At 41.3% G+C, this 13,801-nt stretch overlaps 1 protein-coding gene across 46 annotated transcripts in view; it reads left to right on the top strand.

Annotated features, from left to right (window-relative positions):
* lrrfip2 (leucine rich repeat (in FLII) interacting protein 2) overlaps positions 1-13,801 on the top strand; it is a 100,659-nt gene that overhangs the window by 17,279 nt on the left and 69,579 nt on the right. For 27 of the 46 annotated variants that reach the window (XM_069920323.1, XM_069920330.1, XM_069920325.1 and 24 more), the window contains exons 4-6: positions 3,429-3,476; positions 3,661-3,699; positions 5,339-5,389. The exons of 11 other annotated variants lie outside the window; for them this stretch is intronic. In XM_069920323.1, coding sequence (XP_069776424.1) covers positions 3,429-3,476; positions 3,661-3,699; positions 5,339-5,389 — 138 coding nt within the window. Of the gene's footprint in view, positions 1-3,428; positions 3,477-3,660; positions 3,700-5,338; positions 5,390-13,801 lie in introns of those variants that run through there. 8 more of the 46 variants (XM_069920327.1, XM_069920329.1, XM_069920369.1 and 5 more) reach the window with 3 other exon arrangements.

Below are 13,801 nucleotides of genomic sequence, written 5' to 3' on the forward strand. Positions count from 1 at the left end.
ATTTCCTGATGTTTTGCATTCAGTTGTTTAAATATTTACCCGGTGATTGCGTTCCCTTGTGCTTTTCTAACTGACAACAACACTCAGTTAACTGCCTTTTTAAATATCATCATGTTTGTGGACGTACTGAAATGAGGAGTTGAACAGAATCCGGTTGTACTATGCTAATGGAGGATTTTATATCATGCCAGTCCTTCAATAAGAGGGTCAGTTATTAACATGCAAGCATTCTTCTCTAAGATCAGAGAGTAACAAGTTGTAATAATTTCTACAATTGTGAATCATCTCAAGAAGAAATGCAGCCTAGGCCTTAACCTGAAGGGAATGGGAGACCACGACACGAGTCGTAGGATGCAGACTGGGAAATTGTTTTGTTGAACACTTTTGCTCTGTCCACTGCAATGCTGGGGACCTCCCAGTGGTCAACCATTTCAAATCTACACCCCATTCCCATGCCAACATGTCTGCCCATGGCCTCGTACATTGCCAAACCGAGGTCACTGCAAATTGGAGAAACATCTCTTAATATTCCTTTCTCCGACCAAAGGGCATTTTAACATCAACCTCCAGTTTCCATTAGCCGCTCCCTTCTCTCTTTCCCATCTCTCTCTCTCCCATCTCTCTCTCTCCCATCTCTCTCTCTCCCATCTCTCTCTCTCTCCCATCTCTCTCTCCCATCTCTCTCTCTCTCCCATCTCTCTCTCTCTCCCATCTCTCTCTCTCTCCCATCTCTCTCTCTCTCCCATCTCTCTCTCTCCCATCTCTCTCTCTCCCATCTCTCTCTCTCCCATCTCTCTCTCTCCCATCTCTCTCTCTCCCATCTCTCTCTCTCCCATCTCTCTCTCTCCCATCTCTCTCTCTCCCATCTCTCTCTCTCCCATCTCTCTCTCTCCCATCTCTCTCTCTCCCATCTCTCTCTCTCCCATCTCTCTCTCTCCCATCTCTCTCTCTCCCATCTCTCTCTCTCCCATCTCTCTCTCTCCCATCTCTCTCTCTCCCATCTCTCTCTCTCCCATCTCTCTCTCTCCCATCTCTCTCTCTCTCCCATCTCTCTCTCTCTCCCATCTCTCTCTCTCTCCCATCTCTCTCTCTCTCCCATCTCTCTCTCTCTCCCATCTCTCTCTCTCTCCCATCTCTCTCTCTCTCCCACCTCTCTCTCTCTCCCACCTCTCTCTCTCTCCCATCTCTCTCTCTCTCCCATCTCTCTCTCTCTCCCATCTCTCTCTCTCCCATCTCTCTCTCTCCCATCTCTCTCTCTCCCATCTCTCTCTCTCCCATCTCTCTCTCTCCCATCTCTCTCTCTCCCATCTCTCTCTCTCCCATCTCTCTCTCTCCCATCTCTCTCTCTCCCATCTCTCTCTCTCCCATCTCTCTCTCTCCCATCTCTCTCTCTCCCCCATCTCTCTCTCTCTCCCATCTCTCTCTCTCTCCCATCTCTCTCTCTCCCATCTCTCTCTCTCTCCCATCTCTCTCTCTCCCATCTCTCTCTCTCCCATCTCTCTCTCTCCCATCTCTCTCTCTCCCATCTCTCTCTCTCCCATCTCTCTCTCTCCCATCTCTCTCTCCCCCATCTCTCTCTCCCCCATCTCTCTCTCTCTCTCTTCCTTCCTCCAGCTCCCTGCACCCTTCCCTCTCCATTCAGAGAGCTAACTCCCTCTCCCTATCGCATCAGCTTTTTTCTCTTCTGCCCTCCCACGCATATCTACCTATTGCCTTTTGACCTGTGCTCCTCACTCTTCCCCTCACTTTTTTTTTCAGGCTCCTGCCTGCTTTTTGCTCATACCTTGCTGAAGAGCTCAGCCCTTAGCTTTACTTTCTATGGATGCTGTATGACCTGCTGAATTTCTCCAGCACTTTTGTGTCTTGCACAGCACAGAAATAGGCTCTATGGCCCACAATGTCTGTCCGGGCAGGAACGGGGATTGTAGTCAGGACTGATGGCGATGGGGAGGTCTTGGGGATTGGCAGCAGTGGTGTGGAAGTGTCGGGGACTGGTGATGGCTGATGCTACTGTGCTGCTTTTTTTATTTTGGTTTTGTTTCGATAATCGAAAAAACCCAAAAATCGAACACCATCTGGTCCAAAGCGTTTCAGATACAGGGAAATGTACTTGATATTTTAATGCTGGGGAAAAGATTCTGACCATCTCCCCTATCTATTTTATCAACTTGGATCAGGTATACCCTCAGCAACTGACACTCCAGAAAAAAAAAACTCAGTTTTTCTTTAATCCAGGCAGAATCCTGGTAAATTTCTTCTGTACCCTTTCCAAAGCCTGGAACAGGATGACCCCAATGGCTCGCAATATTCCAAGTGCGGCTAAACTAAAGTTTTACATAGCTACAACATGCAAGATTGCCAGAATATGGAACATGGATATCGAAGGTTCAATTGGCTCATAACTAATTGAAAAAAACTTGAACCAAACTGATATATTCCGCATTCATTTGTCTTGAAGATGCACATAAAATAGTCAATTTATCTTGAGTTTAGTTTTTTTGCTAATCCCCAAAGCAACTGTAGGGATTCTGAGCATTTGACTTTTTTTTGGTAAACCATTCCAACCAATCTAATGGGCCTATGTTGAAAAAAAATCAATTTATTTAATAGTACAAATGCCAGGCTTTTATCTCTACCAGGCTGGATTTAGACGTACAGCACGATAACAGGCCCTTCCAGCCACCCAAATAGACCAATCAACTTGCAACCCCCATAAGTTTTGAAGGGTGGGAGGAAACCAGAGGACCCAGAGTAAAAGTCAAGCCGACTTGGGGAGAATGTACAAACTCCTTAAAGACAGTGCTGGATTCAAACCCAGGTTGCTGTCACTGTAATAGTGTTGCGCTAACCGCTGTGCTGTGCTGCTTTAAGGTTAAGACACTGGTGGCCATTGATCTGAACTCTGTTGGCGACTTGTTAAGTTCATTTTCATTACTGTAACAGTGGTGGGGGTTGCAAGGAATTTGGATTTTGAATTTTTTTAAAAAGGTCAGCATGTGAGGCTTGGCAGTTTCGTAATGCACTGATCTAAGTGACTTGTGTTGCTTTATGAAACTGCTTCTCATGGTGTGACCTTCAATGTTTTAAACCAAGACTGCCAAAGTGAAATTTTGAGATATTGGGTATTTTCAGCTCGACTATGCACAAATTGATGTTGGAGCATTTGTCTGAATTCTCATACTTGCGATACTATATTTATTGATTTGCATACTTATATGAATACTTGTGCTCCATATGTATTGTTGTCTGTATTTGCATTATGTCTGGTGGTGGGCTTGTGTGTTTTGCACTGAGGACCGGAGAACAAATACTGTTTCGTCGGGTTGGACTGTGCAATCAGATGATAATAAACTTGACTTGATAAAAGCTTGAAGGTAGTTTTCCAAGTAATATTCAGGTAGATTTTTCCTTTTTCCTTCATTGTATAGATTTATCGCTCATCTGGCAGGAAATGGGGAGAGATTCACCAGTGGATGGTATTACGCCTGATGTTTGTTGCATTGTGCATTGGTGCCTGATGTTGAATTTATGAACCAACACCTCTTGCGTGCATCTGTTTTCTTGGCATTGTTTGAATTAACAGTTTTATTTTAACTCCAATCTAATGTATGCTGATTGAATTGAGAGTGATGCATGCACTGTACCCATCATTTCCTCCAGGCATCCTTCAATATTGCATTGACTATATCATCCCAAGAGGTACGGACACAATCTGTGGCAAGATTGACACTGTACAGGATATTTTGAATTATTGATCTTAAACAGATGTGTCTTGTGACTTGCTTTGAAAAGTCAGCCTTGAATATAATGATTGGACCCAGATTATGATCAATAAATTAGTGAAGCTGTTTAGATTTTCTCATCATTGTCTTCACTGTTAACTGGTTACTGATGAGCAAGATTCTTTTGTCAAGGTTATTTCTGGCATAGTTTGATGAAGATGGAAGAGGGGCTTTTTAAAAATTTGATCATTACATTAAAGTGAGCCCTTTCATTTAGATCATGTAGGTTCTCTGAGTTGCAGATTAAGAACTGCTTGGAATGACAAAGGTAAGGTAGTCTTTGCCTACCTGGGCGTATGGAGTGGCTTTCTTATATCCCTTAGTATGAATGTATTGACGGGATCCACTTCAAACAGAGCCCTGACTCATTCATTGGAAGCACTTCTTCCAGAGAGGAGTCACTTGAGTAGCTGCCACAGTGTGCAAGTTTTCCTGCCTCTTGAAGCATGGCTCCTCCTCTGCATTTTCAGAAGGTGCTTCAAAATGTACAGACAATTTTGAGGATTGCAGTTGTTTTATAGATTTGATCTTGCTTTGCATTATGTCAATCCTTGCCATAAAAACGGAGTATTTTCCTGGGTCCTCAAGAAAAGAGAGAAATGTTAATAAAGAAAGAAATGTAACCGAACTATACAATACGGAAAATAAATATTCAGTAATAAATAAAGTGCAAAGTAAGTGTCCTTCAATGAGCTGGGGTAGCAGTTGCTCCTGTTCCTGGTTTTTTAACAGTACTTTGATTTAATCATGATGAGGTGTTCTCAGTTTCCTAGACTTTCTCCTGTTGGAGCACACTCCATGTTGCTCCATGTTATTCCAAGATTTGACCCATTACAGGTACTTTTCTGTTTGGCTTTCAACCAGTGCTCTCATTGCTGAGTGTTCCCAACATTCAGTGTTTGTCTTTCCTTGTTGGACGGTATTCACAGATAGTTCAGGAAACGCTCCTCCTCTTTACACTGATTACGTTCCCATTATGGCTTAATTAATTCTGGATCTTCCCTTAATTCATTCATACTCTCCTGTTGCCCTCTTCTCAAGCTTACATTGTGCCAATCAGACATGCTGTACCTTCAGTCTAAAAAAGGAAGCAATGTTTCATATTTTTTTACTAGACCTGCCAAGTGTAATCCTGCTCAACAGAGAATCAATACAAATTAAATACTTGGTTTAATTTGGTGTAATTTGTGCTGCAACGGGATTCCAATTGTTTTGGTCTGTTGCTGTAAATAGGGAAATCTCCAGATGTATTTCTCAGGTCCTCTCATTGATCAGTGTGTGTCACCTTTTGAGGAGGCAAAGTGAATTTAAACAAAAGATCCGAGTGCTTGAATTAACTTTGTTTTTTAATAACACGTAAATGACATTTCTGTGGCCTGTTTTTTTTTAAACTGTCTCTGTTCTTAAAAAAACTTGTATTTTGTGTGTGGTTATTATTTGAATATATTAACATTATCTGTTCACCTGATTGAATATGCACCACTTGGAAATCATAATATTGCAGTAGTTCATCTACTCATTTCATTTTCTGATTCTGTTTGCTGTCTCCTTCCCAGGAGAATGCCAAACGCGCTCAGCATTCTTTCAGGGCTCACCGACATTATCCGGTTTGTAAATATTTTTTTCCTTCCATTTTTATTTTTGTTATCAGGTTCATCTGTTCTCCATTTCCTTTTGTAGTTATCGGACAGTAAACAGGCAATGATGCTCTGTCTGTTCAGAGTGGTAGTAGCAGTCAGCCAGTTAGTCCTTCAATTCCACCACTTCGCTGGTTCTGGTCAGCTTTGTGTCTCATAGTTTAAGATCAATTATTTTTACTGAACAAGACATTTATGGTACACTGGTTGTAAATTGACTCCAAACTTAGCTTGCTAATGAACGATAATTCTAAAAGGAGATGAAGTCTTGGGAGATGGTGGTGGTTCAGCTGGCTTCATTGTTGGAACAGTTAAGCACAAATCTTCTAGATTGTACTTCTGGACATTAAGTAGTATTTTAGCAAAATAAATGAGAACAGGTGGAATACCATTTGCTTAGTTATCTGCATTTGCAGTTCAATAAAAGTGCAACAATGTAAAATGGTTGTGCAGTGTGTCAATGCTTATGTAAAGCCAGGAGTGAAATTGTTTTAGAAGTAACAATTTTAATGTTACAATTTCGATGTTTACTGTTCAGTAAAATGTCATCAGAATCAGTTATGAGCTAGCTTATGCAAAAGAACGCAACAAACCCTTTGGCCCAACTTGACCAGGGCTGATCTGGACCCAAAGCTGGACCTATTTGTTCATATCCCTCCATACCTTTCCTATCATGTAGCAGTACATAGTTAAAATGGCTTTTTTTTTAAATTTTTTATTTTTCACACCATAAATCACATTAGCCATGATATACACTATTTCTTTTTCACACATATACAGTGACTTTTTCTCCCCCCCCTTTCCTCCCAAACCACCCCCCCACCCCCCCCCTCTCATCCATTTTAGGTATACAATCTAGGTTGCATTAAGCCAGTCAGACAATGTTGTCATTCAACAAAATTACACCAGAAATTCTACTGAGTCCATTCTTTTCTTTCCTTCTCCTTCCATCAACTTAGGTACTGTTTGTCCCCGGTAGGTTTTCGCTATTGTATTTAATGTAAGGCTCCTATACTTGTTCGAATATTTCAATATTATTTCTTAACCTATCTGTTATTTTTTCTAATGGAATACATTTATTCATTTAAATTTAGTAGTTTCTTCCTTTTAATTTGGTTATGTATTCCATTAATATTTAAAGACATATAGTTCAGCGTAGCCCTTTTATATTTTGTTTATCTTCTCTTTCCGTTTTTCCATCATTACCTTTCCTCCTTTTCCATTTCTGTTTTCTTATTTTCAACTCTTTATAAGACAACATTCCAACAACATCCAACATTTTCCTTATTCTCCTATTTCTATCTTATTTATCCCCAATCTCCCCTTCCCCTCCTGAGTTGTCCTTTATCCCTTGTCGGACAACCACATCTCCCCTCTCCATTTGGATTTGCGAATCCACTCGCAAGCGTCAACTGATTTTGCAGTGACCACTATTTCCCCCCACCCCGCCTCCCCCAGAAAAGATTTCACTTTTCATATGTCACAAAGGTCACTCTTTTAATTCCCTCCTTATTCTCTCTATTCCATTACCTTCCCTTATTAATTCTTGTCTATACTATCTATATTTTCCTCTAAGTACAGATACATTCATGTATGCTCATTGTCTCTATTCACTCTTATACCTCTTTACCCGCATACATATCAATCGTGATCATTTTTACTCTCATTACCCGTCTTCATCCCTCAGTCTATTTTTGTCTTTACCCACATACATATCGATCGTTATCATTTTAACTCTCATTACCCGTCTTCCTCCCTCAGTCTATTTTTGTAATTGTTCTGCAAATTTTCGTGCTTCTTCTGGATCCGAGAATAGTCTGTTTTGTTGTCCTGGAATAAATATTTTCAATACCGCTGGATGCTTTAGTATAAATTTATACCCTTTCTTCCATAAAATCGCCTTTGCTGTATTGAACTCTTTTCTCTTCTTTAGGAGTTCAAAAGTTATATCTGGATAAATGAAGATTTTTTGCCCTTTATACTCCAGTGGTTTGTTGCCCTCTCTTACTTTTTCCATTGTCTTCTCCAGTACCTTTTCTCTTGTAGTATATCTTAGGAATTTTACTACAATAGATCTTGGTTTTTGTTGTGGTTGTGGTTTAGAGGCCAATACTCTATGTGCCCTTTCTATTTCCATTTCTTGCTGTAGTTCTGGACATCCTAGGGTCTTAGGGATCCACTCTTTTATAAACTCCCTCATATTCTTGCCTTCTTCATCTTCCTTAAGGCCCACTATCTTTATGTTATTTCTTCTGTTATGGTTTTCCATTGTATCTATTTTTTGAGCTAGTAGTTCTTGTGTCTCTTTAGTTTTTTTATTAGATTTCTCCAATTTCTTTTTTAAGTCTTCTACCTCCATTTCTGCTGCTACTGCCCGCTCTTCCATCTTGTCCATTTTCTTTCCCATTTCTGTTAAGGTCATCTCCATTTTATTTATTTTCTCTTCTGTGTTGTTTATTCTTTTTCTTAAATCCTTAAATTCCTGTGTTTGCCATTCTTTAAATGACTCCATGTATCCTTTAATAAGAGCAAGTATATCCTTTATCTTGCCTTTCTTTTCTTCTTCTATTTCACTGTACTCTTCCTCTTCCTCTTCTTCTTCCTCTGGGTTGACCATCTGTTGTTTCTTTGGTGCCCTTTCCTCCTCTTCTTTCTTGTTTCTATTGTCTTCTGTGGTCTCTTCTTGCTGCAGGTGTTCTGCAGCTGTCGTTGCCGGCTGTGGAGATCGACTCCCCAGCTGGTCCCCCCTCCCGTCGGTGTGTTTTTTTTCATTCGCATCGCGGATGCGCGAAGTATCGCGCATGCGCGGTTGCGCACTTTTACTCGGCTCTGCGAGCCATTTTTGTAGTCCATTATTTACCGACCTGAGGGAGCGGGTTTCTCTCTCCGCAGCGGGCCTCTTCGGACAGGTAAGGCCTTCACCTTTTTCCTCCTTTGTCTTCTCTTCCTCTCTTCTTACCGTTGCTTTCGATTTTTCTTTTTTTGTCGCCATCTTCTTTCCACCTTTATACTCACTTTTCTGTAACTTTTATTTCTGTGCCTTTGTGTTTTCCTTTGTTTTTCCCGACTTTTCTGGAGAGGGCTGGAGTTCACCGTCCGGCCACTACTCCATCACGTGACTCCTCGTTAAAATGGCTTTTAACAATGCAACTGTTACTTCTTCTACCATTGGTGGTGATTGAATCGGATATGATGGTCATGGTTTAAGAAGTATTTGGACAGAAACATGAGTAGGTGGTAACTGGAGGGAAGTAGGACATGTGCAGGCACATGGCACTGACATTATGGACTGATGGACCTATTGTTTTGCTGTACGGTTCTGTATTCCTTTTTTGGCCAACCAACCATGCAGGCTCTTGTCAAATGTCTTGCTAAAGCCCATGTGGACAATGTGTTCTGCCCTGCCCTCATCAATCCATTTGGTTTCTTCTCTCAATCAAAAGTGTGAGGATTATTTCCCAGGAACAAAGCCATGATGTCGATTCCTTATCAATGCTTGCCTTTCCAAATAAATCCTGTTTCTCAGAATCACTTCAAGTGTTCTGAGTGATCCCTTTCAGTGTTCTGTGCACATCCTTACCCACCTTCTGTCCAACTGAAAACTAATCTGTGGATTCCTCTTTCTAATTTCTGGCAAAGGGTCACAGTGATAAAATAATGATGTCCTTGCTATAATTTGACCCAGAACTGCACTCAATCCTCCAAATGTGATCTGCTCCTTATCCTTACCATTATCAATTAAAGGGAAGCATGCCAAACATTCTATCGGCCTGTGTCACCATTTTGAGGGACTTTGTTCCTGTATTCCTAGGTCTATTCCACAACCCTCTCCTGGAACCTACCATTTACCGAGTGTCAACATCAGTTCATCGTGGGATTGTAATTGTGCAATCAGATGGCAATAAACTTAACTTGACGTGTATCAGAATTACATTCCATTTGCCATTTCTTGGCCCAATTTCTCACTTTCAAAATTCTTTTATTATCATGTGATAAAACAGATGTAATATTACACAAAATTGCATTTAGTCCTCAGTAAGGCAGACAAGGATTATCTGTCGGTAAAAATTGCCCGGCACCCCTTACAGTCAGAAAAAGAATCAGAATTTATTGTTGTGAAATTTGTTGTTTTGGGGCAGTGTTGCAGTGCAAATATTACTTTCAAATTACTTTTAAAAATAATTAAATTAGTGCAAAAATTGTGAGAAAGTGAGGGAAGTGTCTGAGTTCATTGTCGGTTCACAAAACAGATGGCAGAGGGGAACAAATTATCCTGTGCCACTGGCAGTTTGTGCTCAGACACCTGTACCTTGTTCTCGATGGTAGCTGTGTGAAGAGGGCACCGTCTGTGTGCTGAAGGTCCTTGAGGATGGAGGCTTTTTCTTAAGACACCATCTTGTGTAAATGTCCTCAATGAGTGGAGACTGATGCCTGTGATGGTACTGGCTGAGTTCACAACACTGTAGTTTTTTTCTTGTCCTGTGCATTGGCACCTCCATACCAGACAGTGATGCAATCAGTCAGAATGCTCTACCCGGTACATAGAAGCAAAATAGAGTCCCTTTAGAGTAACTGGGTGTCTGTGAATTTGGTTTCAGTGCTCCCAGACTTAATTCCAAGCTATCAGCAACCTGAGCTCCAGATCCAAACCTGGATGGCACCAGGTTGTATCCTGGTTCCAATAACCAATAGTCCTTCTGTCAGTCCCAAGCAGTCTGCTCCCTGGTGTGAGTCCTTTGACTACAAGTTGCCTGCAGTCTGCATGAATTCCTCGCCTTGAGCTGTCAACAGCCCATCGCTTGTGTATTCTTCAACTGCAGAGAACTGACTGGTCCGCCGATGTGGTCATTGTAGTCTGAAGTTTCCCCATTTGTTCTGAAAATTACAACTAAACTTCCAATAGGCACAGAGCTAATTTCAGAACTATTTTTAAAGGACAACAATAATTATTTGTTTGTCACGGAGACCCTAGATAAATGTTGAAAGTTAGTAGCAATGCAAGTGCTACTTCCCACCAAATGGTTACTCATTCTCCACGTTACAAAATTTTTAATGTGCAAGATCAAGTTTATTGTCATGTGTATTAATTCGCAGTGAGAAAATTTGTTTTATGAGCAGTCCTGCTTGTCATACCGTACAACTCTCAAGGTCGGGTCCCACTGGCCTAGACATCCAAGGCCTGATGGAGTTGGAGTCGGACCCAATTGACCAGTCCGCTAACTGCCCAATGCAATCTGACCTGGCCTGTCTAGCTGTTTGCTGCCCAACGGGACTGGATGTGGTCTACCCAGTTACTTGCTGCCTGATGAGACTAGACCTAGTCTGCCCGACTGTTTGCCACCTGATGAGACTAGACCCAGTCTGTCTGACGAGTCGCCGCCCAATGAGACTGAACACAACAAGCCATGACCATGATACTCCATCCCTCACTGTTGGACACTTTGCACTGGTCTAATTTTTCCATCATGATAATGGTGGACTCAGTTGACTTTGCTGCTTCATCCCTCAACACTCCCTTGAGACAAGGTACACCTTTCTCTGACTGATAAACCCAACCACAAACTCTGATGCTAAATCTCCACCCTGCAAGCTCCCCGCCAGGCCATTGGTGAAGCCTGGTGGAGAAGTCTCCCAAAATCCCTGTTCTTTAAAATTGGTACTATCCCAATTAAAATGTCTCTGATCAGTGCCAGATCCTTATAAAACAAGGCTTTTATCCTCAATTACTTTTTCACTACACAAGGTTTGGATTTCCTACTATTGACAGAAACCTGGTTGGGCACTAACGAGATTGCTCCATTGCATGAGCTTTGTTCACTGACTTTCTTAGCACGCCTAGGTTCTCCGATTGTGGTGGGTGTTTTGCTGTTTTTAAAAAAAAGTATTTCAAGAGCTGTTCATTGAATTCCAGTTATTTCTCCAACTTTGAAGTCCAACTAATTAAAGTGGGCCTGGTCAACCCCTTTTTAATTGTTCTTGTATATCGCCCACCAAAAATACACAAAGATTTTATCACTCTATTCACAGACTTCCTTTTAAACACTATGCCCAACTTTGATCAAGTTCTTGTATTATCCAACTATGCCCCTTGTCAGTGATTTTTTTATATATTTTTTTTTATTTTTCACACTATACACCACATTGATCAAGATACATACATTTTTCTTTTCAAATATATATTTTATGCATTATGCTTTTGAACTTGGAGCGGCTTGCAACTGGATCCACTCATCAGTTAGGCCATACTCTCACCCAGGTTCTTTCATCTGATTTATCCATTAGAAACGTAGTATTAATTGATACCTTTGTGTCGAACCATCTAGCTGTTACTGGATCCACTCATCAGCTAGGCCATACTCTCACCCAGGTTCTTTCATCTGATATATCAATTAGAAACTGGTATTAATTGATACCTTTATGTCAGACCATATAGCTATTACTTTTGACCTATCCCTGCCTTGCTCCCCTAACAAATCTTATCTTCCTATATGCTTCTCCCATCACATTAACTCGTGGACTACTAATAAGTTCTCAGAGGCTCTTATAGCGGCTCCAAATACTTCCATTAATGAGGTGCACTCTCCCCACCTCAACACTGAGGAATTTAATTCCCTACTTAATTCCACCTGTTCTTCTATCATGAATGCTGTAGTCCCACATAAAGTGATAAAACCCTGACCTTAAGACTGCACCTTGGCTGAATGGTACCACCAAAGCCCTGAGGAGGGAGTTGAGGATAGCTGAACGAAAGTTTAAGCGGGATAAGCTACAAATTTCCCTCGACATTTTGAAAAACAACCTGCGCGAATACCAGGAAGCAGTAAAGGCTGAAAGAACAAAATATTTTGGTAGCCTTATTTCCAATAACTCCCATAATCCCAAGGTCTTGTTCAGTACCATCAACTCAGTCATTGGTCCCGCACCCTAAACAAATTCTGATGCGTCTCTTATCAAGTGAGAAGAATTTTTTAAATTCTTCATAAACGAAGTTGAGAGCATCAGGAAAAGTTCCCCCCCACTCCCCACTCCCCTAATTCACAGTTCTTTTCATCTAACCTGGACGATTTTAGCCCCATTACATTACCCACCCTTAGAAAGATTGTGCCCTCCATGAAACCTACAACCTGCCCCCTCGAGATTATCCCTGTTCCTCTCTTGAAGGATCTTTTCGACATAGCATCCTCTCTATTATTAACTGCTCCCTGGCCACTGGGACTGTTCCAATTTGTTTTAAATGTGCTGGGGTCCAGCCCTGACTGAAAAACCTAACTTAGACCCCACCACACCCAAAAATTACAGACCTGTTTCTAAACTACTATTCCTGTCAGAGGTCCTTGAAAAAGTTGTTCTTAGCCAATTGTTGCCCTGGCTACACCAAAACACCAAATCAGAAAGATTTCAGTCAGTTATAAAGCCCACCATGGCACAGAGTTGCCCTGACTAAAAGGAATAATAATCTGCTCCTTCCTATTGTCTCAGGTGGCTCTGCTATTCTAATTTTCCTAGACCTTAAGAGTAGTGATTGATATTGTGGATTACACTATTTTAATAGACCGTCTCCAGTATGGAGACACGGCCTTGAACTGGTTCAAATCATATCTTAATGATAGGACATTCTCAGTTATTATGGGAAAGTTTTCATCTTCTTCAGCTACCCTTTCCTCTGGGGTCCCTTAAGGGTCTATTCGAGGTCGCATTCCCTTTCTTTATACCTGCTTCCCCTTGGGCATATCATTCAAAAGCATGACATCTCTTTCCACTTCTGTGCTGATGATACTCAGCTCGAGCTCGCCTTGAAACCTAACGACCAATCATCGATAGCCAGCCTCCACTAACTCTCTAGAGGACATAAAAGTGTTAGATGGCTCAAATTTTGATTTTTTTTCCTATTTGGTCCCCCTAATTCTACTAAAATTATCTCCAAGAGTCTTGGTGACTTATTAAATCCCAATTAAATCCCTTGGTATGATATTTAATTCCACCTTCAAGTTCGACAAACAAATTAATGCAGTAATAAAAGCTAGCTTTTTCCAGCTCTTTGCATTATTGCCAAAATCAAATTATTCCTTTCATTTAAAGATCTTGAGAAAGTTATCCATGCCCTTATATCCTCCCGTTTCAACTCTTCTAACTCTCTATACTGCGATTATCCTGTCTGCAACTGCTTCAGAATGCTGCAGCCAGACTCCTGACAGGTGCCTAGAAGAGGGACCACATAACTCCTATTCTGGCCTCCCTCCATTGGCTGCCAGTACAGCTCAGAATTGAGTTTAAATTTCTCCTATGAAGCCCTTAATGGGCTAGCCCCCTCTCATATCTCAGATCTCCTAGCTCCTTATACCACTTCAAGACCCCTCGGGTCGGTTAACCTGGGGCACTTGG

The sequence above is a fragment of the Narcine bancroftii genome, chromosome 2 (assembly GCF_036971445.1).
Source record: "Narcine bancroftii isolate sNarBan1 chromosome 2, sNarBan1.hap1, whole genome shotgun sequence".
Lineage (NCBI taxonomy): Eukaryota > Metazoa > Chordata > Chondrichthyes > Torpediniformes > Narcinidae > Narcine > Narcine bancroftii.